General features: G+C 34.6%; 1 protein-coding gene across 3 annotated transcripts in view; it reads left to right on the top strand.

Annotated features, from left to right (window-relative positions):
- The window catches only part of ALCAM (activated leukocyte cell adhesion molecule), a 190,931-nt gene that overhangs the window by 117,788 nt on the left and 47,716 nt on the right, over positions 1–25,427 (top strand). For all 3 annotated transcript variants that reach the window (XM_074332498.2, XM_074332505.2, XM_088794429.1), the window contains exon 2: positions 23,931–24,031. In XM_074332498.2, the coding sequence (XP_074188599.1) occupies positions 23,931–24,031 (101 nt within the window). The remainder of the gene's footprint in view (positions 1–23,930; positions 24,032–25,427) is intronic.

Here is a 25,427-nt window from a genome sequence, read left to right as displayed (position 1 = left end):
TTTCTTTAGGCAAATGAATGACAATAAATTAAAGTAATATAATGTCACAAAATTACTTCTGAGTTCATGAAAGAGGTTAAAATGTACCAGCAGAATAGGAATGATATTTATATCACTGTAAAAATCCAAGCAACATAGAATTTTCAAAGCTTGTAGGGTGGAGAGCTTATATCTTCAATATCCAAGAGCTAGAAAATAATTTAAAATGTGCATGTATTTCATGCCCTCTAAGAGTAAATGACTTTAGGTAAGAGACCCAAAATTGATATGTGCATTACCAGTTAAGACAAAAGATCAGAATAGAACGTTATTTATAGCTAAAAAAGAATGTAGAAATTATGTGGATTATTCTACATAGTATAATATTGTCAGTTTAATAAATGGGTCCATTTATAAGATATGTTTTATTCTCACATAACTTTAATGTGGCTTTAATTTCCAACCATGTATAGAAAAGTACTTTAATTCCATCTTGCTAGACAAAGGAATTTTTTTTTTGCCTTAAAAATATGTTTTATAAATTAGTTCATGTCTGTCCCTCTACATACCAATTAATTTTTGTTCACTGATTAAACTCTGCTGGGGTTGGAGAGGTGGCTACTGTTATTGGCCAATGAAGCTTAAACATAAATGATTAAGGAAGGAAGGTAAACATTAGTAGGGATGGCAGGCAGAAGCAAACACATTTCTTCGTGACCTTTAGTGGAAAGCTGATGTGGATTCTAGAGAGAACAATTTGCTCAAAATGATCTCCGTTCAAATATGGCTACCCCTCTGTTCTACATTCTTCACTACTCCACATCCATTTAATTCTAACAATCTCCAAGGAGAACTACTTTTTAAAATTAGATTTTTAGAATTACTATACAGATGAATACTGGTCCTTTAAATTAATATAATATCTGCTATCTTTTCTTATTTCAAATTACTTTACTGAATGACCATTTTGTTTTCAGAGCCTATTTCTATTCTAGAAGGTCCATGTGCTGTGGATTAGCTTCTTTCACACAATCGCTTCAGGGTCCTCATTGTAAGTTGTGTTTAGGACCCCTATTGATTAAAATCTCCCAATTTATTTCTTAGACATTGTGCTTGATTTACCAGCAGTGTTTCGACATTAATTGGCAGTAGAATATCGTCACTAGAATTCACCCAATGGCAAACATGTGAATCATTATGAATATGTCATGAGAACAAATCTGCAAATATTCAAGCCAACTTCTCCTAATCAAGTGAGAAAAGTATACTTCCCTGTGTTTTTGTTATGCATAAACATGGTACAAGGTTGTTAGCAATAAAGAGCTAAAAATCTGACTTTTCTAAAGTGAGATTTATAGACTACTCTTATTTCATTACCTATGTTTATTAAAATGAAATATTATAATCTCAAAGTCCTTGCTTCATTTTCCTTCTATTCCAGTGTGGTCATTTGTCCAACAAAAGAATGAACTAAAAATTGTAATAAGCAACCATTTTCTTTCTATTTCAATATCTGCAAAGAATTAAATATCAAGTCAAAACTGTCACTCACTTGAACACCAAAATGTTTGGTGTTAATTGTATTGGTTAGTTGACAGTAAACTCTTTAAGGGGAATAGTAATACGATTTTCAGTTACTTCATCACTCAGAAGTGACCAATTCAGCCACCCTTGCCCTGATGTCAGAAAGCTGCTCTTGAAATCACAAATTAATTATTATAGTTTATATTAGGATGGGAGAAAACTATTAAAACACAAAAATGACCATACTTTAATATTGATATGCAAAGAATAAATAACTTTTGTTCTAGTCTTCCCTTTCTCCCTCCTCCCTTCTTCTTTCCCTCCTTTCCTTCCTTCCTTCCTTCCTTCCTTCCTTCCTTCCTTCCTTCCTTCCTTCCTTCTTTCCTTCTTTCTTTCCTTCTTTCTCCTTCCTTTCTCCTTCCTTCCCTCCCTTCCCTTTCTCCTTTCCTTTTATTTTAGGATTCTGTATTTTCAAGATATAGGGTCTTTTTTTTTTTTTTTTTTTTGGTCTGGTAGGTAGTCAATAACCTTTCTTTGCGTTACTTTTTAATTTTTTTATTTATTAAATTTATTGGGGTGACATTGGTCAATAAAATTATATAGGCTTCAAGTGTACATCTCAGTAATATATCATTTAAAAAATCAATATCTCTTTTAAAGTGTTTCCTGTCTAACTTTATAAACTATAGAAAAAATGCTTATATAATGTTTGCAATTTAATAATGGAAAGGCAGTCTTTCTATTATATGCCATCGCATGTCATAATACCTACATTAGAAAATACATTATCTTCTTCATATCATTTATGCCAAACTCCCAAAAATGCAGTATTTTAAAAATACCAAGGTGATCTAGAACAAATGCGTGGTGTGGTGTTAAAGAGAATATTGGATTGAGAGTCAGAAGAGTTGTTTCCTTAAGTCAGTTCTGCCTGTAATACCAAAAAATTCTCTGCTCCTCAGATGAGTGTTCTTCAGTAAACTATCTCTAAGGTTACCTCACATTCTAATGTGCACTGTCTCTAAAACAATAAACATTTCATTATAAAAGTGGAATGGCAGAACTATTTCATCGAGTCAGAGGCTTCTTATCTTCCAGCCTTGATCATTCAGGGCCCAGCCAAGAACCCATGGGAAACACAAAGGTTCTGAGCAGCCAAAACAAATGTTGATATCCATGAACTAAACTTTATTCTGAAGGAAGCTCCTTGGGGGCCTTCCTCAGAGACTGTTTAGTCTTTAAATAGAATCTCTTTGTAAGTTTGATTGTCATGTTTTCAAAGGCCTGGCACTTTGGTGGCAAATTGGAGGGGGACTTCCAAGGCTCCATCCCAAAATGGAACAATGTAAGGGGAAGTGCTCGGTGGGCTCTGAAGTACTACACACATGGCAGCTGTTAGCATTAGCAAGAGAGGCAACTGACAGGAAGAGTGGGAGAAGAGAGAAATCACTCCAAACAAAGCAGCAATTTCAAAATTCTGTTGGGGTGGGGGTGTTTAGCATACTGGCAAATAGGTTTAATCACTTCAGTAGCTCCCAAAATACCACTGAGTTATAGCATACTATATGTTGTTAGAAGGAATTGATGGTAGTTGAGGGTAAACGGGATCCAATATATGGTGATGGAAGGAGAACTGAATCTGGGTGGTGAACACACAATGTGACATATAGATGATGTATTACAGAATTGGATAGTTGAAACCCATGTAACTTTACTAACCATTGTCACCCCAATCAACTTTAATTAAAAAAATAGATAAATAAAATAAACAGAAGTAACTGATTTATCACAGATAAGTTCATTTATAGACTGAATAGTATTTGGTTTAAAAAATTATATACTTGGGAGGTGCATTTTTAAGCACTATAAAATGTTAGAAATAATCATATAATTCGATTTGAAGTCAGGGGAGTATGCAACATGGTACAAATGTTTTCTATCTAAAAGAATTTAAAATTTAAAATCTGTATGGTAAGGGGTTAGATTTCAATTGCCTAGAAATTTATATCTCAGTAATCTTAAATACATGAAATATTACTCTAATTTTGAAATGCAATTAAGTTTTTATTATCCATAATGAAAGTATTTAAGATAAAATAATATTAATTCATTTCATACCATATTTAAACAAAATGATTCTAATTGGTTCAGAATTGTTTGCAACATTGTTTCTACACTAATGCGCTTATTATGATAGTACTATTGGAGAGACATAAAACAAGGTATATGCCAATACTTGAAACGTATTACATACTGAGGTAATATATTAAAATGTTTCAATAATTATTATTTTTTATTTTATTTTTATATTAGTTTCAGGTGTACAGAACAACATAATGATTACACATTTACACCCCTCACAAAGTGATAACCCCCCCAAGTCTACTATCCCTCTGACACTGTGCACAGCTGTTACAATACCATTGACTATCTTCCCTATGCTGTACTTCACATCCCATGACTATATATATATTTAATTATAGTTGACATTCAGTATTACTGTACTTCAGCTTTAGGTGTACAGTGCAGTGGTCAGGCCCAAACCAAAGTTTGTTCAATGTCAAGTTATTAATATATTCATTGGACTCCCCAACAGCAAATTGTCATAAAATGACAATAGAAATTTAAAATTCTCTTTTTCTAAGCTTTTGCCAGTCCAGACAGAAACGTAATATGGTTTCAAATCTCAGCTGAGCATTAACTGTACAATTATCTCCTGTTGGGGAATGTGAATCCTAAACTATTTAAGCCTTGTTTTATGTCAGATCATACATGAATAAACTGAGGCCCAGGAACGCACGTTTATGATGATTTAGAAGTAAAGATGAGACAAGACCTCAGATCTCTAGATTCCTATGCCAGTGTTCTTTCAACTACGAGTTATAGAACTGATATTTTATACTGAATTTGTAATATGTTGTCATCTGCTGCATAACATCAATGGCAGACACTTGAATAATGAATTGCTGGCGGACATGACAATCCATGGTCCTGGGGGCTTGAGGCCATAATTTTGGAAATCATGTCCCAGAGTCGGGGCATTTAAGGAGAGCGCACAAAAGCAACTGAATGGTGAATAGGAGCAAGGCCACGAGCCAGGCAGGTGCAGGTTAGTGGGATGGATTGACTTTCCAGCAGACCAGAGCACAGCTCGCTCAATTACTCTTTTGTACAGCAGGGAAAGAAAGACGAGAACACCAGAGTGTGCTAACTCCCAGCTACCAGCGACTTTCGGAAGAGATATCTGAAAGATATATAAGTAATATTTTCCACTCTCTCCCTGTACAGGACGAGGTGTTGTGTAAGTCACAACTGAAAGTCACTTGTAACCGAAGTTAGCAGCAATAGTCCTTGGCAACTATCTGTGGTCACATGATCACTTGGGAATTGGAATGTTTAAACAATAATAGACCATAGCTTTGTACTTCATATCATGGCTGTACATGAGGTGCTTAACCCACTCGTCAGGGCTTTCAGAAACACTTCTGGAGTCCCAAAAGAATTCAGAAACTGCTCTAAAAGAGAAAAATTAGTGGTAACTGAAAAGCACAATCGTGTAGGTCTTTTTCCTTTATGTTTCATTTCTGTGCTTTCTTTATCAAAGCCCTAATTGGTAAACACAAAGCTTTTAAAAAAGGGGGCGGGGGGGGTGCGTTAAGGACAATTTAAGTTCCGGCTTTGGGCTTTTCTCTTTCTGTAGTTTGTAGTGTTTGCTGAAAAGGGCTTGCATGTGTTAAAGCCAAAATGCATGTTACCTTAACAATTTGCATTTAGAAATCCCAGGCACCTAACACCAGCAGAATTAATATTTGCTTTGGACTGTTTTGCTTATTTAGTCTCAAGCTTTTCCGAAGAGCTAACACAAAAAGCAGCTTTCTTATTTGCCTAGCGGGTGTGTGATTTCACACACAGTGTATGATGTGCTTCTGCAGAGACTAAGTATTAGCTGTTCACATGAGCAGTGTACTTAGCTATGTTGGGAAATGCGAACTTTGTAGTTTCATGACGCAGCAAACTTACTGAAGCTCACGTTGATTCAACTTTGGAAATGTCTCCTCTTCACCATGTTTCCTCTTCTTCATTCCCCAGTCCTATTTCACTATAATTACATGACCTTCTTAACCTTTGATCTTTCCAATTACCTTCCCCTAGTCCCTTCTCCAGCTGGGTATGCTCCACATGACTGCTAAAGGTAATTTTCAACAGCGGAAATCTGAACAGAAATCACTGCCATCCTTAAAATGCACTCAAAACCCTTTGCTTGTCTCCGCACTCCATATAGAATATAGTCCAAATTATTTCAGCTTTCAGCTTTCATTTAAGGGCTTTCAGAATATCACTGAGAAAGTTCCCATCCCAGCTATATTTCCTGACGTTTTCTCTCTCATGTGTAAGGTCCCTAAACCTTCGCCACAATGCCTGAACAAGGTCATGCCTTTTGCTCCCAGCCTTTCTTCTGCATGGAATTGCTTTCATTCTCCTTTTGACTTGAAGAAATCCTCATCTGTGAAGGTTAATATGAATATCCTTTTTGGGTAAAGCCTTCTCCAATCTATTCCTTAATCTCTCCTCTGCCCCTACAACATTTGACACATAATCTCTTTTATTTCACTACATAAAAGCCAGAGAGAGATAATAGCTAACACTTTTTGATCTTTATTGAGGTATTTTTGATGGATAAACATTGTATATATTTAAGGTATACAATGTGATATTTTGATATATGTATACGTTGTGAAATGATCACCACGTTCAAGCTAACATTTCACATAGTTACCCTGTGTGTGTGTGTGTGTGTGTGTGTGTGTGTGTGTGTGTATGTGTGTGTGTGTGTAGGAGAGATGAGAACCTTGAGACCTACTCTCTTAGCAAATTTTAAGTATATAATAATACATTATTATTAATTACCGTCACCATACTATATATTAGGTCTTAGAAGTGAAAGTTTGTACCCCTTGACCAATGTCTCACCATTCTCCCACCAAGCCCTGGCAACCACCATTCTAATCTCTGTTTCTGTAAGTTTGACTTTTTTTTTTTTAGATTTCACACATGAGATGCAGTATTTGTCTTTCAGTGTCCAGCTTATTTCACTCAGCATAATGTCTAGTTTCATGCATGTTGTCATTAATGGAAGGATTTCCTACCTTTTTTTTTTTATTGGGGGATATGGGGAGCAGTGTGTTTTTTTCAGGACCCATCAGCTCCATGTCAAGTTGTTGTCCCCAATCCAGTTGTGGGGGCACAGCTCAGCTCCAAGTCAAGTCGTTTTCAATCTAGTTGTGGAGGGCACAGTTCACTGGCCCATGTGGGACTCAAACCGACGACCTTGGTGTCATGAGCACTGCACTCCAACCACTGAGCCTATCGGCCACTCTCCTTCCTTTTTAAGGGTGAATAAGATCCAGTGCGTGTGTGTGTGTGTGTGTGTGTGTGTGTGTGTGTGTGATTTTTCTTTATCCATTTATTCATTGACAGTTAATGTGTTTGCATATCTTAGCTACTGTGAATAACGCTGCAATGACCATGAGAATGCAAATATCTTTTCAATATAGTTATTTTATTTCCTTTGGATACATGTAGAAAAGTAGTAGCATTAGGATTGCTGGATCATATGGTACTTCTATTTTTAATTTTTTGAAAACCTCTGTACAGTTTTCCTTGATGGCTGTACCAACTTACATTCCTACCAATAGTGTATAGGGGTTCCCTTTTCTCCACATCTTGGACAATACTTGTCTTTTGAATTTTCAGTAATAGCCATTCTCACGAGTGTGAGGTGATATCTCGTTGTGGTTTTGATTTGTAGTTCCCTGATGATTAATGATGTTGAGCATCTTTTCGTAATAGCTAACACTTATGAGCACTTCTTGTATGAAAAGCACTCTTAAGCAACTTGCATATATTAATTTATTTAATATTCAGAATAACTCTGTGGGTTTCATACTGTTATGTCTCTAAATTAATAGGAGCACATATAGGTTGAGTAACTGTCTGGAAGTCACCTACCTTACAATTAGCAGGGCTTGAGTCACACCCATGCAGTCTGGCTTCAGTGACCAGGCCTTAACTGCTACGTTGTTCTGCTAGCCGTTTCATGTGCCTCTTCTTCTAAATTTTAATCTCTTGGAATAGATAACTGATTTATGTTTGTATGCCCAACAGGAATATAATATCTGACATATTGTAGCCAATCAATAGCTTTATGTCCAATGCCTTTGAATGAATATGAAATAGCATCTTTGGATTAAGGGAAATTTGATTTTCAAAAGTTTATAGAATATATTCTTAGGAAACGTTAAAGACTGTTTGGCACAGGTCAATAATGCAAAAACTTATTTGATACCAATGACATGCACCCTGTGGCTCTTGGTGGTGAGCATATATCTTTTAGAGTTTTTAGATTACATCAACAATATTGGATAAATGTTTAACCTATATTTATGCTATCGCCTATTCTTCACGCACATGACATTTTCATTTTTCAGTAGATTGCAATGGCTTTCACATATACACCATCATAAACTGCCTTATAGCTACACAGGTTTTGGAGTGAATAGCACACTTCCATAATGATATGTTTCTGAAGTACATGTGTATCAGTTATTTTCATTGACCATATATGTTTACCTTGGGCAACTGTTAGGTAAGGTGGTGTGTTAGAAATTTCCTTTGTAACTTCCAGTTTTTAAAATTAGCAGTGAGAATCAATAGTTTTTTGAATAACAAGCAAAAGTCATCACCTAGAAGATATTTAATATCACCTAGGAGATATTTAATATATACTTACTGATTGAACATGTGCCAATAATCATATTTGTATGTTGAAGCTGCCTGCAATTCAAAAGAGGTAGAGAAGAAAGATTGTAAAGTTGATGCCAGAGCCGTTCTTTCTCGTCTGTTCTATATACACAGAGAGGTAGAACTGTGGTTCAAGAACACGCACATCTTGCATATTTTTGCAGGTCTCTTAAAAGGGAACTAACTGGAAAATTAACCACTGGATTTCAGACACAGTGACACAGCCTAAGCATTTTAGTCTTTTCTATTTTGTTTGTTTTCTTAATTAATTACTACAGGGGAAGCTTTAGGCCTACTTTCGTAAACAAAAGTCGTGATACAATCTAAAACCCTGCTGACACTCTTATAACTCATCTCTGTAAACTGGTAGTCTATTTTAATGTGTAGGAACAGTGAACTTTTTTTAACCTTAATGACACCATTGTCTTTAAAAGCTGTTAAAAATAGCAGAGCCAAAGAGGTAATATTATAATATTCAGTTTAGGGGAATTTTGAGTGTCATAATCTCCCTGAGCAGTAACCATGAACAAATTATCCAAGACATTGTCTTTTTTAAACGGAAAGATGAACCAAATGTATTAGCACCTCACTGGGATTGGGAATACGTGGGAAACAATCATAAAACAGCCGTTGCTGGGCTGCAGTACAGCCCCCCCAGGACACTGTTGGGCAGAGGTCGTGGTGTTGTCAGCACCTTCTGAGATCTTCCTGGGAATTCAGCTGCTGGGACTGAGATCACCTTCGCTGTGGGATGCAAAACTTTGTCCTTAAAGATTTTTATGTTTTCCCCTCCGGTGTAACCAAGGGAAATTAGATGATATTGTCTAAATATAGAATGCATTCCATACACTAAGAAACTAGTGGCATCAATATTTTTAAATTAGTAGAACATTTTTATCTGTTTTAGGTTTACAAGAAAATTGAAAAGAAAGTAGAGTTCCCATATAGTCCTTCAACAACTCCCACCCCCCAGTTTCCCTATTATTAATATCTTGCTTTAGTGTGGTACAATTATTAGAATCATTGAGTCAATATTGATACATTATTATTATTATTAATTTAAGTCTATAATTTACATTAGGTTTTCCTCTTTGTGTTTTACATTTTATGGGTTTTGACAAATGTATAATGACTTGTGTCCACCATTATAGTATCAGAATATTTCACTGCGCTAAATATTCCCTATACTCCAGCTATCCATCACTCCCTCACTCCCTCCCTTGAAACCCTGGCAACCTCCGATCTTTTTACTATCCCCATAGCTTGCCTTTTCTATAATGGCATATAATTGGAACCATACAGTATGTAGCCTTTTCAGGTTGGCTATTTTTCACTTAGCTATATACATTTAAGGTTCCCTGTGTCTTTTCATGGCTTGATAGCTCATTCCTTTTTACTGTTGAATAATATTCTGTCGTATGGCTATACCACAGTTGGTTTGTCCATTCATCTACTAAAAGACATCTCAATTGCTTCCCAACTTTGGCGATTATGAATAAAGTTGGTTTTTTGTGTGAAGTTAAACTTTTAACTCACTTAAAAGTTATAATTTTGAAAAGTATTTTTTGCTGGAGAGGAAAGACATGTATTTTGAAGTTAGAAAGACTGGATTTGAATCCCAGCCTTTTCATTTTATTCATCCAATATATATATATATATATATATATATATGTTTTCCTGGTAGTCTATTATCTCTACTGCATTAGGTGTGTGAAATGCATAGTAAAGTGCTACCATGCCTGTTACCTGAGTGCCTTATCCTCCTTAAAGAGCTTTATTATACCTCTGGTTCCTTATCTGAAAGACACCTACATCCTCAGCAATTTACAGCTTCCTTTGTTATTTTGAAAATTTGATGAGCTATCATGGACAGGATTTAGTATATTTCCTGGCGATAAATGCCAGTTGCTACATAGCTTCCCACTGATAGATGATCGGATATGTTAATGTATTTTCTTTCTAGTACCTCGAATCTATACGTTTTTTAAAAATATTTAAGTCTAAACATGGAAAGCATTTTAACATTTTTTCAAACAATATTTTTAAATTAGTCATCATATAAAAGGAAATAAGAACATGTAATCATCTTCTGTATCTATAATAGTGATGAGACTTGGACAAGAGTTGAGAATTTATTTTGAGCTCTGGCTCCATCACATGCTGGCTTGATAATGTTGGAAAATTCTCTTGGCTTTGCAGGGCAAACAGTGTCATATCAATGAAATGAAGTATCATAATACTTGCATTCTATAGAGGGTGTTTGTGAGAACCAAAGCAAAAATGTACAATGTATATGTGAGAATATTGCATACTATAAAGCACCATAAAATTTCATTATTGCTATTATTGCTCTAATGTATTACATAGTTTTAATTTAGTTAACCCCTTACTAAATCAAAGTGATTTTTTCCCCACTACTTTCGTATTGAAATTCTAATTTTCTGGAATTCATTAGTCTACTAATGTCAGTGTATCAATATAGTTATGATCTGTCTCATTTCCCCCATGTATTTGTTAGTCAGGAGCCTCTAAGAGCGAATGCCAAAGAGGATTAAACATGCAAGTATTATATTAGGGGAAACATCTATGTTAGAAAAAAAGAGGAGGGAGCTGGTGAGCTGGGTGAATCATCAGACTGCAATGTAAATCTGACCCTGAGGGATAGAAGGTTGGGTGGAAGTGTCCTAGTTTGTCATGCGGTCTAAGGATTGTTTGTCGGGGAGTCCTTGACTATAGTCAACCCTCACAAGAGTCCCTGGTCTTCCAGAACCTTGTCTGCCTTTGTATCCCTTCTGTGCTCATCCATGAGCTGGGAACAGCTAGTAGAAAATGTGGTCTTAAGCACAAACTTGGTGATGGATGGAGTGCTGCACTAAGAGTCCTTGGAAAGTTACAGTCCCTGCAGTTGGGGGCTATGAGGTACATTCTCATGTCCATCAAACCTCACAAACATTGTTTTTCCTTGAATAACAAAGAAGAGGAAGCATGTATTTAGTCAGTGCTTAAATGAGGATGTGAAGATGTAAAGCAGAAGCGTGTGAGATATGATGCAAACACGGAAAACTAACTGAATGCAGATAGTTTTCTCAGGAGAGGGGTGCCCTGCCGAGTAGAGTTTAATAACACTGTCCACATTCTCATGTTCCTGTGATCAGAGTCTATAGAAGAACCATTGCTATGTTCCTGCTGTAAGAACTTGTTTTCCTTATCTAGTTTTTCCCCCCACCTTGTCCATGATAGCTAGTTTTCCAAAAATTCTTGTGTGGTGCATTAAACCATTTCCTAAATTAAAGCATAAATAGGGCACATTTTAAAGTTATGGTTGGCCTCTGGAACAATAAGATGAAGATTTCAGAGTTACAATCTTTGGGAGTAAGGAAAAGTTTCAAACCTGGAGGCAACTTCCGGTCCAAGATCTTTAAAACATTCCTCTATTCTGAGGCTTAGGAATGATAAAACTACCTTACAATACAGCTTCCTGTATTTCTCATCTCTACTCATTGCCTTCTTAAATTATCTTGTCCTCTTTCCCACTTTTCCTCCCACTCATCAATTAAGAATAATGACTGTCAGGAAAAATGGAATATATGAAAACTTATTGTCAATATTAAAAGATGACAGAATTGTCTAAGTTCATGCATTCCATAGTTACTTCATTGAGCTCTGACTGTGGACAAGCTACGATGGGTATTGTTTTCCATACTGAATTGGTCTTTGGGGTGACCCAAGACCTCTAAAGGCTAGAAAATGATTTCAATTTCATACAACTGATTATGCTGATTTCCTAAGTGTATGTAACAGTTTTACTTTAAAATTGTATCTTTTCTGTGGTTTTAATCTCTTTCAAAAAAATTATCTTGGACAAATATTTCTATTTCTCTTTCTTCCTCAAAACTATAGGAAAGTCAGTTTAGTTCTTAGAGAAAGGGAAAATGCCATAGACAGCCATCATTTTCTTACTATGACCTTAAATTATATTACAATGCCTCTGGGGAACTGTCAATTAAAAGGATGGAATTTACACAAATCTCTGTCTCGGAAACCAGCCAGCGATCTGTACTGAATATAGCAGAAAACCTATTAAATAGCTTTTTAACCTTTATTACTTACCATGTTTGATTGAAATCTATATCCTCAGGAGATCTAGCCAATGCTAATTGGGATTCATGTGAAGAAAAGAGCAAAAACCTATTTCAACTGATGTAAATATTTCTTGGTACCTAGTCAGATACTTCATATAGAATATTCCAGAAGTGAGCATATTGGACAAGATCGCTGAACCAATCCAGAAGTGAGAGTTCACTACTCTGCTAATTTAGTAGCCTTAACAATTCATTTGCTCTCACTGGTTATTCACTGTCTCAATTATAAATTAAAATTCTCTAATGCTATTGAATATGACTTTAAATGGTAAAGTAATGCGATTAGCACACACTGTTATTAACTGAATCTCTCTGTGAAAACAATGATGAGCTTATTAGCTAAAAGTCTTTATGATGTATTTTTTTCCTCAGATGTTTTGAGGAGTATTAAAACTATTAGGAATTTGTTGTTTGGGAATTTGAGAGTGCTGTCCAGGACAGCTTTGATTTTTTCAAATCAAAAGGTCGTGTTGTTGTCATGGCTTTAAATTATTTTCAGAAAACAAATTTAATAATGTCACAATAACTATGAACTCTTTCTGAAGGCAGACTCTACTCTCAATTCCAAAAGTTTCCATTACTTCAGATTATTCAATTAAAGGCTTTTGTGAAGTGTTGTGCCTACTTTCCTGTTGATGGTGCTTTGGTGAATACAGTATGGTTATTGTTCTTGCTAAAATAATTGAACTGTATTCACAATTTCAATACAACTTATGGCAAAATACACAAGAAAACGTAATTTTCACCATTCAAATACAACCGATACTCTTAAACCTGGACTTGCATGTGAAGAAATTATTCAGAGCACTGGAGCATAAATGTATTTGTCTTTCCTTTGCATTATTTTAACCCAAGGGAGTATTCAAATATTGGTTTTTTCCATCTACCTCTTTAGTTAAGCTCGTTCCCAATTGAAGTGCTCAGAATCTGAATACAGTCAATACAAGAACTAATGCAGTAAATTGAATTGGGAGAAGAGAGAAGGAAAATAATATTGTATTTATTATTTTCATTGTATTACATTGTATTGACTAACTGAATGGAGGACTCTCCTTATATGAGCATTTTAAAACACAGCATCAACTCCTAGATAAGTACGATAGTAGAAAATAGTCAGTTTTATGAACTTCAAATAACAAATAATTAATTACATAAATGCTTTTAAATTTTTATAATGAACAAACTATATAATATAAAGGAAAATGTGCTTAAACAATTTCCTTTTTAGTCTCACTATGAAAATCTATTTTAAAATAAAAATAGAATATTGTTGTTTGTATATACAAAATTTTAAATTTTGGGTTTAAAGGGTTCTCTGTCTCCCTCCTAGTCCCCCCAAACAGGCGCGCGCGCGTGCGCGCGCGCACACACACACACACACACACACACACACAGCGTCAAGTGTTTTTAAGTGATTTTATTTAAGTTTGTCCCCACAAAGGGACGAGTGTTTTAGCCTTTTGGCATATACCCCACAGCCTAGTCAAAAGCTCATCACTAAGGAATGATGACATGGTAAACACAGAGGTCGGTTTTGGGACAAATGTGTGGGAATCTCAGTCTCATCATTAGAACAAAGAATGTGAGAAGAGTTGCCAAAGAAACCTTAAAGTCTGGTGCTTTTAGTGATGTTTCTATCTAAGTCTAGATCTGTGCACTGTTTTGCATGTAAGTTATATTCCATTTAAAGGTATTTTAAATCAAACGTAACTTTTTTTGAACAATTTTAAGTTACTGACTTCTAATCATCATAGTGCCCCTCACCTTCATGCTAGATTCCCTAGAATTTCAAAGAATAACATATTGTTTCCTGGAATATTAAATGCAGAGAAAGGAATATGGGCTATAAGAATACGATCTTAGAGAGTTCCTTTCAATATGGTACGACGGGGTTTAATTTTACCTGTTATTATTGAGCTCCTGCAATTTCACGGTGCTGTAACAAATTTCATCATGAGTAAAATGTAGGCTTTTCCTTTAAATAGCTTGCAATATAGTAGAGGAATTATAAACTGATCATTTTTCCCCTTTTTGAAAAGAAATTAAACTTTTAAATACATGAATAAAAATATATGTCTAGAATTTAAACTTCATGAAAGCAGGTTTGTTTGCTTGTTTGTTTGTTTGTTCATTTTTGTTTTTTATCACTGCTGGATTCCCCACCCTGGAACAGTGATTGACATAGAGTAGACGTTCAGTAGTCAATGAATGAATGAGTGATAAAAAGTTATAAATAATTATATAGAGAAGAAAAAGAAGTACAATATATTTGGCTCTTCGTTTCAATGGGTTCATGTAGAACATTGTGTGGATATGCACTTTATCTTATTATTCCCATATGAATAAACATTTTGTTATGCTAGTTTTTAGTATTCAAAATAATGGTGTATTATCTTTGAATACAATTGTGCACTTGTGCAAAAACTTTTGGAGGGTAGCTTCTCAGTGGTAGAATTATTAGATCAAAGGGTATTAGCATTTCAAAATTTGATAGATACCATCAAATTGTGCTCCCATAAGTTGTATTCAATTTAGAATGAACCTTAAGCATGTTATTTTTTATTCAGTCTCTTTGACAACCTGATGAAAGCTTTGCATTCTCTTTCTATTAAAACAAGTGTTTCAGTATGCCACAGTTTGGGGGCTTTTAAAGTTACTTTAGAGGAATCGTAGATGGCCTAGAGTTCATTCATGGACCCCAAGTTAAGAAACTCTAACAAGCACAGTAAAATGTGCACATTTGGTGATTTAAAATGTATGAGACATCTCTCAAAAAAATAAACTTAAATCAATTGTGTTGCTTTTAAAAATTTTCTGAATAGAATTTTTCCTTATACATTAAAAGTAGCCCCAAAAGGAATCGAAACGCTAGTGTTGATGAGGAAAGTAAAGAGAAACTGAAAAGATCTGTTTATTACATTTTGTGAGGGAAATTTTATGTGCATTTGAAAATTTGGGAAAACTGCCAGTTAGGACATGTTCCTTATGAAGACCAAAGATTTACTCTGTAGAAATTACTATAATAAAAAATTAAAAATGGAATTTGCCACAGGAGAAGAGACCAAGTGTCACTCCATGCCTCTACATGGTACCTGGCCAGGACATTCCAGTAAAATATCTTCCCATCTATAGAAACCTTTATTCAGTGTTAAAGACATGAAATTTTCTCCAAGAAGCCTTTACCAGTATCCTCAAGATCATTGTTAGGATTCCTTTCTCTGCATTCCCACAACACTTAGTTAAGCTGTCAAGCAACTCATAGAATTCCATCATGTTCCTTGAGGAATAGGCCTCAATATTCGTTTTATGTGTTTTCCCCACAAAGAACGTCTAGCACTGTGCCTGTAGTAGGTGCTCAATAAATACTCAATGTATGATTGAATGTATAAATAGATGCCTTTGAGATGGGCCTTTAAGGACATACAGGAATTCAGCCAGAGGCTGGGTAACAATGATAAAAATAAAGGAGAGATGGGGCAAAGTCTATATTAATAGGGGAGAATTATGACTTTATAGCTTTATAGCTCACTCCATGCTTATGGTATAATGAGCTATCAGGAAATAGTAAATTGAGAACATAGTTTTTAGCACAGTAGTGCAAATGCTGATATTCTGTTTTAAAATTTGTATTGTTTTATAGATCTGCTTTCTAAGACATAATATAGATTATTACATTGACCTATACTTTTCAAAGAAGATACATATTTTGAACATTATAATATACCAAACTTGGAAGGCAGTAAAGACCACATATCTTAAAACATATTTTTAGGTACCAACAATATTTTATAATTTACTAAGATGGTCCTTTTCCCTGTAAATATTATTCCATAATGTCCTCACCATTGTATTTAAAGATATAATGTAATGCATTTACAGAATTGTGGAAACTGACAGGAGAAAGAGAAAGGAAGAATTACTGTTTTTCTTATTTGTAGGGAGTTACACAATCATACCTACTTTATAATATATGACCATTTGAAAGGCAGTGCAGAAAGTGAATGTTAAACAAATGTATTCCTACTTCAGATTCAGCAAAGACCCTACGTGACCCCCAACTACCCAAATGTATTGAGGGGAAATTGAGAAAGCAAAAGAGAGGAGAAAAACGTATTTCTCAAAATAACATTAGATTTCATCAGTTGTCTTCTCCCATCTGCCACCCACTCCAGATTACTTGGGAATTATAGACACTTGTAACACACACACACACACACACACACACACACACACACAATCTTACTTGCTATATATCACATGACCTTGACAAAAATCTTAAACTCTTGTTAATGTAATAAAGCATGGGAAGAATTGTGAGATAACTCTGTGTCATTGAATGATAAAATCACAGGTTTGGAAGATACTTTAAAGGTATCTACTTCACCCTCTCTATCAAAAGGACTATGATATTTTGTCATATTAAATAAAAGATATGCCACATGTATAGGTTAGAAAGGACACGTAGCATCTATAATTTGTACTTGATCATGGCACATGTGGTAGATTTGCTAAGAAAGAATATATTTTTTAATTTATTTATTTATTAAATTTATTGGAGTGATATTGGTTAGTAAAATTATATAGGCTTCAAGTAAATATCTCTATCATATATCGTCTGTATATCACATTGTGTGCTTACCACCCAGAGCCAGTTCTCCTTTTATCACTACATATTTGACCCCCTTGACCCTCTTCTATCATCCCCCCCCACCTCTTAACCCTCTGGTAACCACTGAACTGTTGTCTGTGTCTATGAGTTTTTGTTTCTTTGTTTGTTTGCCTTGTTCTTGTGTTGCTTTCAGTTTTGCATCCTACATATGAGTGAAGTCATCTGATCCTTCATTTTTTTCTGTCTGACATACTTTGCTTAGCACGATAATCTCAAGATCTATCCATGTTCAATATATGCAAATCAATCAATGTGATACACCATATAAACAAAATAAAAGATAAAAAGCATACAATTTTATCAATAAGTGCAGAAAAAGCATTTGACAAGATACAGTATCCATTTATGATTAAAACACTTAATAAAATGTGTATAGAAGGAAAGTACCTCAACGTAATAAAGGCCATATATGACAAAACCTCAGCTAATACCATACTTGGTGGAAAAAAACTGACAGCTTTTCCTCTAAAATCAGGAAGAAGCTGATTTGCCTCCTGTTACCACTGTTATTCAATAGTTTGGAAGTCCCAGCCAGAGCCGTCAGGCAAGAGAAAGAAACCAAAGGCATCCAAATTGGGAATGAAGAAGTTAAATTGTCACTTTTTGCAGATGACATAATTCTTTATAAAGAAAGCCCTAAAGATGCCACCAAAACAACAAAAAAAAACAATAAATGAATTTCATGAATACAGTAAAGTTGCAGGTTGCAAAAATTGATGTACAAAAATCCATTGCATTCCTGTATACTAACAATGTAATTTCAGGGGAAAAAAATCCTTTTGCAATTGCAAAAAAAAGAATAAAATGCCTAAGAATAAACTTGGCAAAGGATGTGAAGGACCTATATACTGAAAACTATATTATTACAAGAAATTGAATAAGACTCAAAGAAATAGAAAGATATTCCATGTTCTTGGATTGGAAGAATCAGCATAGTTAAAATGGCCATATTACCCAAAGTAATACACAGATTTAATGCAATTCCCATCAAAATCCCAAGGATTCTTTTTCAAGAAATAGAACAAAAAAATCATCAGACATCTATGGAATCACAAAAGACCCTGAATAGCCAAAGCAATCCTCCAAAAAAAGAACAAGGATGAAGGTATCACACTCCCTGACTTCAATTTGTACAACAAGTGACAATAATCAAAACAGCACGGCACTGGCTGAAAAACAGGCACACAGACCAATGGAATAGAATTGAAAACCCAGAAATAAACCCATGCATATATGAGCAAATAATTTTCAACAAAAGAGCCAAAAACATACAATGAAGAATAGAAAGCTTCTTCAATAAGTGGTGCTGGGAAAATTGGAAAACCAGGTGCAAAAGAATAAAACTAGACTGCTATCTGTCACCACGTTCCAAAATTAACTCAAAATGGATCAAAGACCTAAGTATAAGACCTGAAACAATAAATAGCATAGAAGAAAGCATAGATACTAAACTAACGTACATTGGGTTCAGAGAGGATCTTATGAATTTAACCTCAAAGGCAAGGGAAGTAAAAGCAAAGACAGAATAGTTTTTGAAATTTCTGTAAAGATATTGGATGTCATTTCAAGGGTCAGCAATCAATGCCCCTGTATAGTTTAATATACAATATTTTTGAGAGGAAAACTCATTTGAATTTGATAATAACCAGGTGTTATTATGTGCCATTTCTGCCTCCATCCCTTCATTCATATTCAGTCCTACTGAATACTGAATATTATTTAGTCCTACACTAAAAATATATTTTATAACGTAGATCCCTTCATTGGAAACCACAGTTTTACTGAATGAAATAAGCCAAGAGTTGAAGTCCTAAACCAGTGGTTCTCAACTAGATAGGAGTTTGGGGGGCCATTTTCCTCCCAGGGGGCATTTGTCATGTCTGTTAAATTTCTTATTGTCATAACTGGGGAAGGGTGCCATTGGCATCTAATGGGCAAAGGCAGGGGGGCTGCACAGCATGCACAGGAGAGTCCCCCCACGATAAAGGTTTATTCAGCCCCAAATGTCAGTAGTGATGAGGCTGAGAAACCTCATCCGGTTTCAAAACCAGTTCTAGACCGGTTACAAAATATTTACATGTCTTATTAGAGTTGTACATATCTTAATTCATGAATAAAGCAAATAGGGATACTAGTGTGTTTACCTGTCAAATTCAGTCAAATAAATATGAAAGTAACCTCTTAGGATAACTTTCTTATTTCTACCTACTTCCTCCCCAACAATTCATTTGCACAAATAAATTTTTCTAGAATTCCTATAGAACTGGGAGTTAGTTCTTATAAGCTCTGAGCCAACTGTAATTGTGAGTAAACCTTCTATGGCTCCTAACAGAGCTGCAGAGCTAAGAAAAAAAAAAAAAAAGAATGCTTTTAAGAATGATGATGCTATTAAAATATCAGTGCGCTAAAAAATAATTAACCATGCTAAATTACAGCATGTAAAAATAGACTCTGTTGAATTCTCATCCTATTTTCTATATTATTTGCTGTTCTTCTACTTGAAATGTGGTAGCAGATTCTGAATTTTAAGCTACCTTAGCGCAAATGTCTATATGTTAGCAAAGCAAAAGGATGATTACTCCAAAGTTGATAGTCCTTAAGAATTAGTTTATACAGAAAAAGTGTTTCTCACCAATATGGCCAAAATTATTACATTTTTTTATTATTTCAATTAGAAGTAAGAAGTGTTACCTAACTTCAAAATTTTACCAGAGTCTGTTTCAGAACCTCTTTAAATTGTTTGCTATAAAATATGCATCACTATAACTACCTTGTGCTTTATGATCACTTGCCTGAGATTCTATCTGTCAGAATTATTTGGTCAAGAGATTTTCTTATGCTGTGCTTTTCCCATTGTATTTTCAGTGAATTCTCCTGTATAGCCTTTCTAGTTCTATTGTCCTTTATCTCTAGTTAATAACTCTTCGTAAAAAAAATAAAATAAAAAAATGCTTAAGTAGTTACATACTGCTTCTCAAATATAACATATTTTTATATATTTTTTTTATTTTAGGATATTTTGGTAGCAATAATAATATTAATAACTCATAACAATACCTTCAATTTATATAACACATTTAATGCAGAAAGTTTCTAGCCCAATTTAAAGTATCTTATGACATACACATGTACATGTAGATATAACATGTACCACATAGAAATGCACACACTTGTGCACACATATATTCCTTCTATATTTTCTATTTAACCTTTTTGAAGAAGGATACCATAGGCATCCTGTACTTGCAGTAGGGTCCAATAATCTCTTGGCTATAAAACCATGAGTAATTTAACCAACTAACATTACAGGCAGACAATTACAGGGAAATTTTAGTAAGCCAAATTTGATTCAGACTTGGCAATTCAAAGAAAAAATATTTTGCTTGTATGAAAAGTATAAACACAATTATTTGTGCTGGCAGGTACTTTGGGTCTCATTGGCACTTCATCTCTAGAGACATCTAGAAATCAGGATGCTAAGTCATCAGCACATCACAGTTGTCCTTGTAGCCACTTCAGCCCTAGGAGCTTAGAGATACTAGCTCTCCCAGAGATTCAAGCATTTACTCTTTCTGTCAGAGAAACCTGGGAGTCGGTTTGCTCTTACCAGAAGAAGGAAGTTGATTATAGCAAACTTGAAAATTATTTCTAAAATCCTCATGATTGTGGGTCCTAATGCCGCCATCCGCTTGTCATTCATTCTGCCGTAAGTCTACAGACCAGTGCTTCTGTCTGTAACTGTTGGCTTTTTAACTACTGGCCTCATTTTGTTCGCATGTTGTATTTTCCTTATGTTTGTTATGCTTTAAAGAGTTCTGTCCTGGCTAATTTTGGATATCAAGCTGTCATTAAGACCCAATGCAAGAATTTTCAAATACTTTTAAAAACAACTCTGTGCTTTATGGTCTTCACAAGTAAGAAAAAGGCATTTCATAGTATCATTCACAAATCACAGAGCGCAAATAATCGTTAATTTCTCTTGAAAGGGAAAGGAGGAATGTTCTGTCTTGTAGCTTCATACATGAACTCTTATAAAAAGGTTTGCTTTGTGTTGTTTCTCTTCAAAAACAAGAGTGCCATCCAAGCACAAATCCATGTTTTCTACACATCAAAGACAATATATGAGAGCCTCTAGAGTATATGGTGGGAATAAGAATTCTCAAAGTCCTAGTGTTATTAACTCCTTCCTGATTTTCAAATGTTAATTTGATAACCAAAATGGAAAGGACTCCACAACATTCAAGTGAGAAATCGTCTTACTAGATGTCCATTTGACGCCAGGCTTTGCTCCTGGGGATGCAGAGATTAAAAATACATGGGCTCTTCCCTGTTGTAATTTCACTTTCATCTCGTTAATACACTATGTACTTGAAATTCATATATATGTGTATATACATAGTTCTATAGGGAAGATAAAATAAAAATGGGCTGAAAGAAAAAGGAAAGCATTACATTTTTAGAAGAGAAATTTTCTTATTTCTCTGTATACCTGGCAAGGGATTCACGTCATTGGTACCTAAGCTCTGTAAATTGTTTTCACTTCTTGACCAACCATGTAAGCATTGTCATTATCAAAAGAAGGTATACTTTTATAATGATAAGAGATCTAGAGATATATATGCCTGCCATAATTTAAGGTTAGATCCAAATCATCTTAGAGTTATTATATACTCAAGCACCTTGCTATACTGATGAAAAAATAAAATGTTAAATCACAAAATGGTTTCCTTGGCTTGGCATACCTGCCCCTTGTTGTACATGAACAGACCTTAAAATTACACAATAGCAGTTGCACACTTAGAAGCCAAAGTATTATAGAAAATAAGTACTGTATTGTGAAATAAAGCAATTTCTTAATTCTAGTTAGTTTGAATGTCGGCAACCACATATCTAAACTCTTACAATTTTTATTTTAATAAGGCTGAAGAGATCATTTCTTCATTTACAGGATTATACTCTTCAATGGTTTGAAGTTATAAAGAATTAAAGTTACAGTATGGGGAACTCTAATTTTTCATTATAACACTGAACATATAATAAATAATTTTAGTAAATATCTTGTCTCTAATAGCACGTGAAAAACACATTCTTGTGATTTATACTTTGTATCCTTTATTTTGACAATGTTAACAATGCTGGAAACTAGTTGTTATGTGACATAAATGCATAAAAATCTGTGTTCTTCGTAATGTTGTTCACTGGGACAAAATTGCTGCTTTAAAATGAAGTAGCTTCCTCAATTGACAGAATTTTAAAATAGGAATCTTATTACGTTTTTTCTTCACAAAGGTTACTGATTTTCCTACCCTACATGAAATTTTGTACACGTTGTGAGTAATGAATAACAGTAAAATATGCTATTCACTGTGTCCTGTTTTCTTCAGAAAGTCCTAAGATGGTCTGATTTCTGTGTTGCAAATTGCCTTAGCTTTGCACTTTTGCACCACCTGGTGGACAAAATATCATTTTCTCCACAAAATTAGCCTCCTCACAATCTATATCCAATTAGGACATATCTTAATTATAAAAGTATTTAATCTAAAAGATTATTGTAACCAAAATGAGGTTTAAAACCCTGAGATGTTTCCTAAGTCCTACGGCCAGGTTAAATGTCTGAGTTTTTATTAAACCTCATGAATATATACAGGTTTGAATAGTATGTTATATACATAGGCAACAATTGTGGGTTTTTTTAACAATCTAATTTTTTATAATTTACATTTTTTTCTTGATAAAGAATTACATTAGACCAGGAAGTTCTCTGTACTTTAGTAGCAAATTGAGGTTTAGTTAGATTGTCTACCAAAAATGCAGGACAATCACTTTGTAAATACTTTATGAAGATTTTTCATACAACACATTTTTACCGTGATATTTTATGTAGAATCAAAATTAAAAACTAGTATTTTAATCATTACTACTATAAAATAAGCCATTTTCATGCTTATTTTCCCACTTATAATTAAAATTCAGTATGGCCTTATATGTATTAGTTCTTAGTTTTTAATACTTTTAAAATTTTTCTATAAAATAAATTTGACAGTATTATCAAATAAGAAACACAAATATATTTAAAGCTAGCTTTGAGAATGTAATGCATGTTAATCTTTTTACAGTTCCACATTTCTGTGCAACATAGTGAATGCTTTTCCTATGAAACACAAAAAAAATACACCCTCAGATTCCACTGTGTTCCCTTGGAATACACACTTATCTCTTCCCTGATAATATTGGGGCCAGTCTATAAATTTGAATTGTGTGAAATTGAACAGCTTAGTAGCTAAATCAGAGTTGTTGGTAAATAGTAAATATATTCTAGTAGTTTCATACTTTTAGTATGCCATTTAAGATAAAATTATAATAGGTAACCTTCATTAAGATATGCATCTTGAACTGGTTATAGTAACTCCCCTTTATCTGAAGTTTTGTTTTGTGAGGTTTCAGATATCCGTGGTTAACTGCCATCTGAAAATATTAAATGGAAAATTCCAGAAATAAACAATTCATAAGTTTAAATGAGCACCATTCTGAGTAGCGTGATAAAATCTTGCACCATCCTGCTGTGTTATATTTTATTATTAGTTATTGTTGTTAATCTCTTACTGTGCCTTGATTTATAAATTAAACTTTATCATAGGTATGTATGTGTAGGAAAAATATAATAAATATAGGGTTTGGTACTACTATCTGTAGTTTCAGGCATCCACTGGGGGTGTTGGAATGTATGCCCTATAGGTAAGGGGGACTACTATATTTTGCTACTTCAGGAAAACATTTAAAATCTTCTCTCTTTACCCCCCCTTTTTGTCCTAAAGGCCTTGGATTGTACACTGTAAATTCAGCATATGGCGATACCGTTATCATGCCTTGCCGACTCGATGTACCTCAGAATCTCATGTTTGGCAAATGGAAATATGTAAGTGTGACCTTCCTTGGATTTGGTTAATTGCCTCCTAGTTTTTGAAACAAAATTCTTCTGTGAGTGAATGTGAATTTAAAATGAACATAATGGCAATGTTCAACTGTGGTACAAATGTAGGAAGGTAGAATTCGTGTGTTGAATATGTCAAAAGAATAATTCCTAACTCTTACATAGCAAATGCTATTTTAAAATAATGCCAGTAAACACCTAATTCTTAGTTCACAGTAGTCTATAAAACTCAGCCTTTAATTTTAGAGGCAGAGGAAAAGGCTGAGTTCCAGAGTAATGTGAGTGGAGCATGGGACAGAGCTCAGTGGAGTTCACCTGCTACGTACTTATGTTCTGCTTGGTGTAGCTGTTGCAAAAGCAAGACACACCAGTAGCCAGAGTACCCAAATATTCATTGGGAAATATTCATCAGCATTTGAAGCTCATTTCTGGTATTTACCTTAGAACTGTGTTGATGTGGTAGGTCCTTTAAGCATTTAACATTGTTGATTTTATCCATTTCTTACAAATAGCAAAATCATATTTTCTCAAGTATCAAGATATAGGTGGGTCTGGAAAGGGAGAGTAGATATCCCGGTAGGTGTATGTGGGGTGACTAAGTGACATCAACTGATAAAATTTCTCAATTTAATTACCCAAACCAACAAAAGGTGTTCCATGGGGCATGATTTCCCAAGGCTGGATCACATGAAACTCTTGGTAATTGCAAGCTTAACGTAAGCATATGTTTATTTAAACACAATGGCACATTTTCCTTAGCTACTTGAAATGTTAAAAGGTGTTTGAAAAGGAAAAGGATTTGAGGGTCAAATGATTTTTGAGGTTTCTTGTGAATCCAGCTCACGTTGAACTATTTCCGGTTTCCTCTAAAAGTGGAAATGTGAAGTTAGGGCCTATGAGGACAAGGTCTATTCACACCCCTAAAATTCTTCCAGTCTAGGAAGCTACTACATCATTCACCTGTTAAGTCCAGCTTACTGCCAAATCAATGGAACACAGATGGTGAAAACTTCTGTGAGCACACACATTTTTTGACAATAATGCAGGGAATAATTTTCACCTAAACTGAACTGGCACAATGGTTGTGGAAACAAACAATAATGGCAGTTTTAAAATTGTTAATTAAGCAAAATGCTTCAGCGGTAAACCGATGAGATACATTTGGAGTACCATGTGTTCTAAAAACAGTGTTGATTTGCAGACATAGTATACAAGCTCTAATTCAATGTAACCTAAAAGACAGGTGGCAGGTTTGGAAAGAGTGAAAGGGAGCAAGCATAGAGGAAGGATGATGCCTTCTCCCCTACTGCAGAGTAACCTCCCAGTGAATAAGGCCCTAGCTCCCTGTGCACCCCTCTGTAACCACCTACCCCTCCCCCCA

The sequence above is a fragment of the Rhinolophus sinicus genome, chromosome 17, assembly GCF_057876585.1.
Source record: "Rhinolophus sinicus isolate RSI-liver-muscle chromosome 17, RSI-T2T, whole genome shotgun sequence".
In the NCBI taxonomy this organism is placed as follows: domain Eukaryota; kingdom Metazoa; phylum Chordata; class Mammalia; order Chiroptera; family Rhinolophidae; genus Rhinolophus; species Rhinolophus sinicus.
This window is presented reverse-complemented; position numbering and strand designations above follow the sequence as displayed.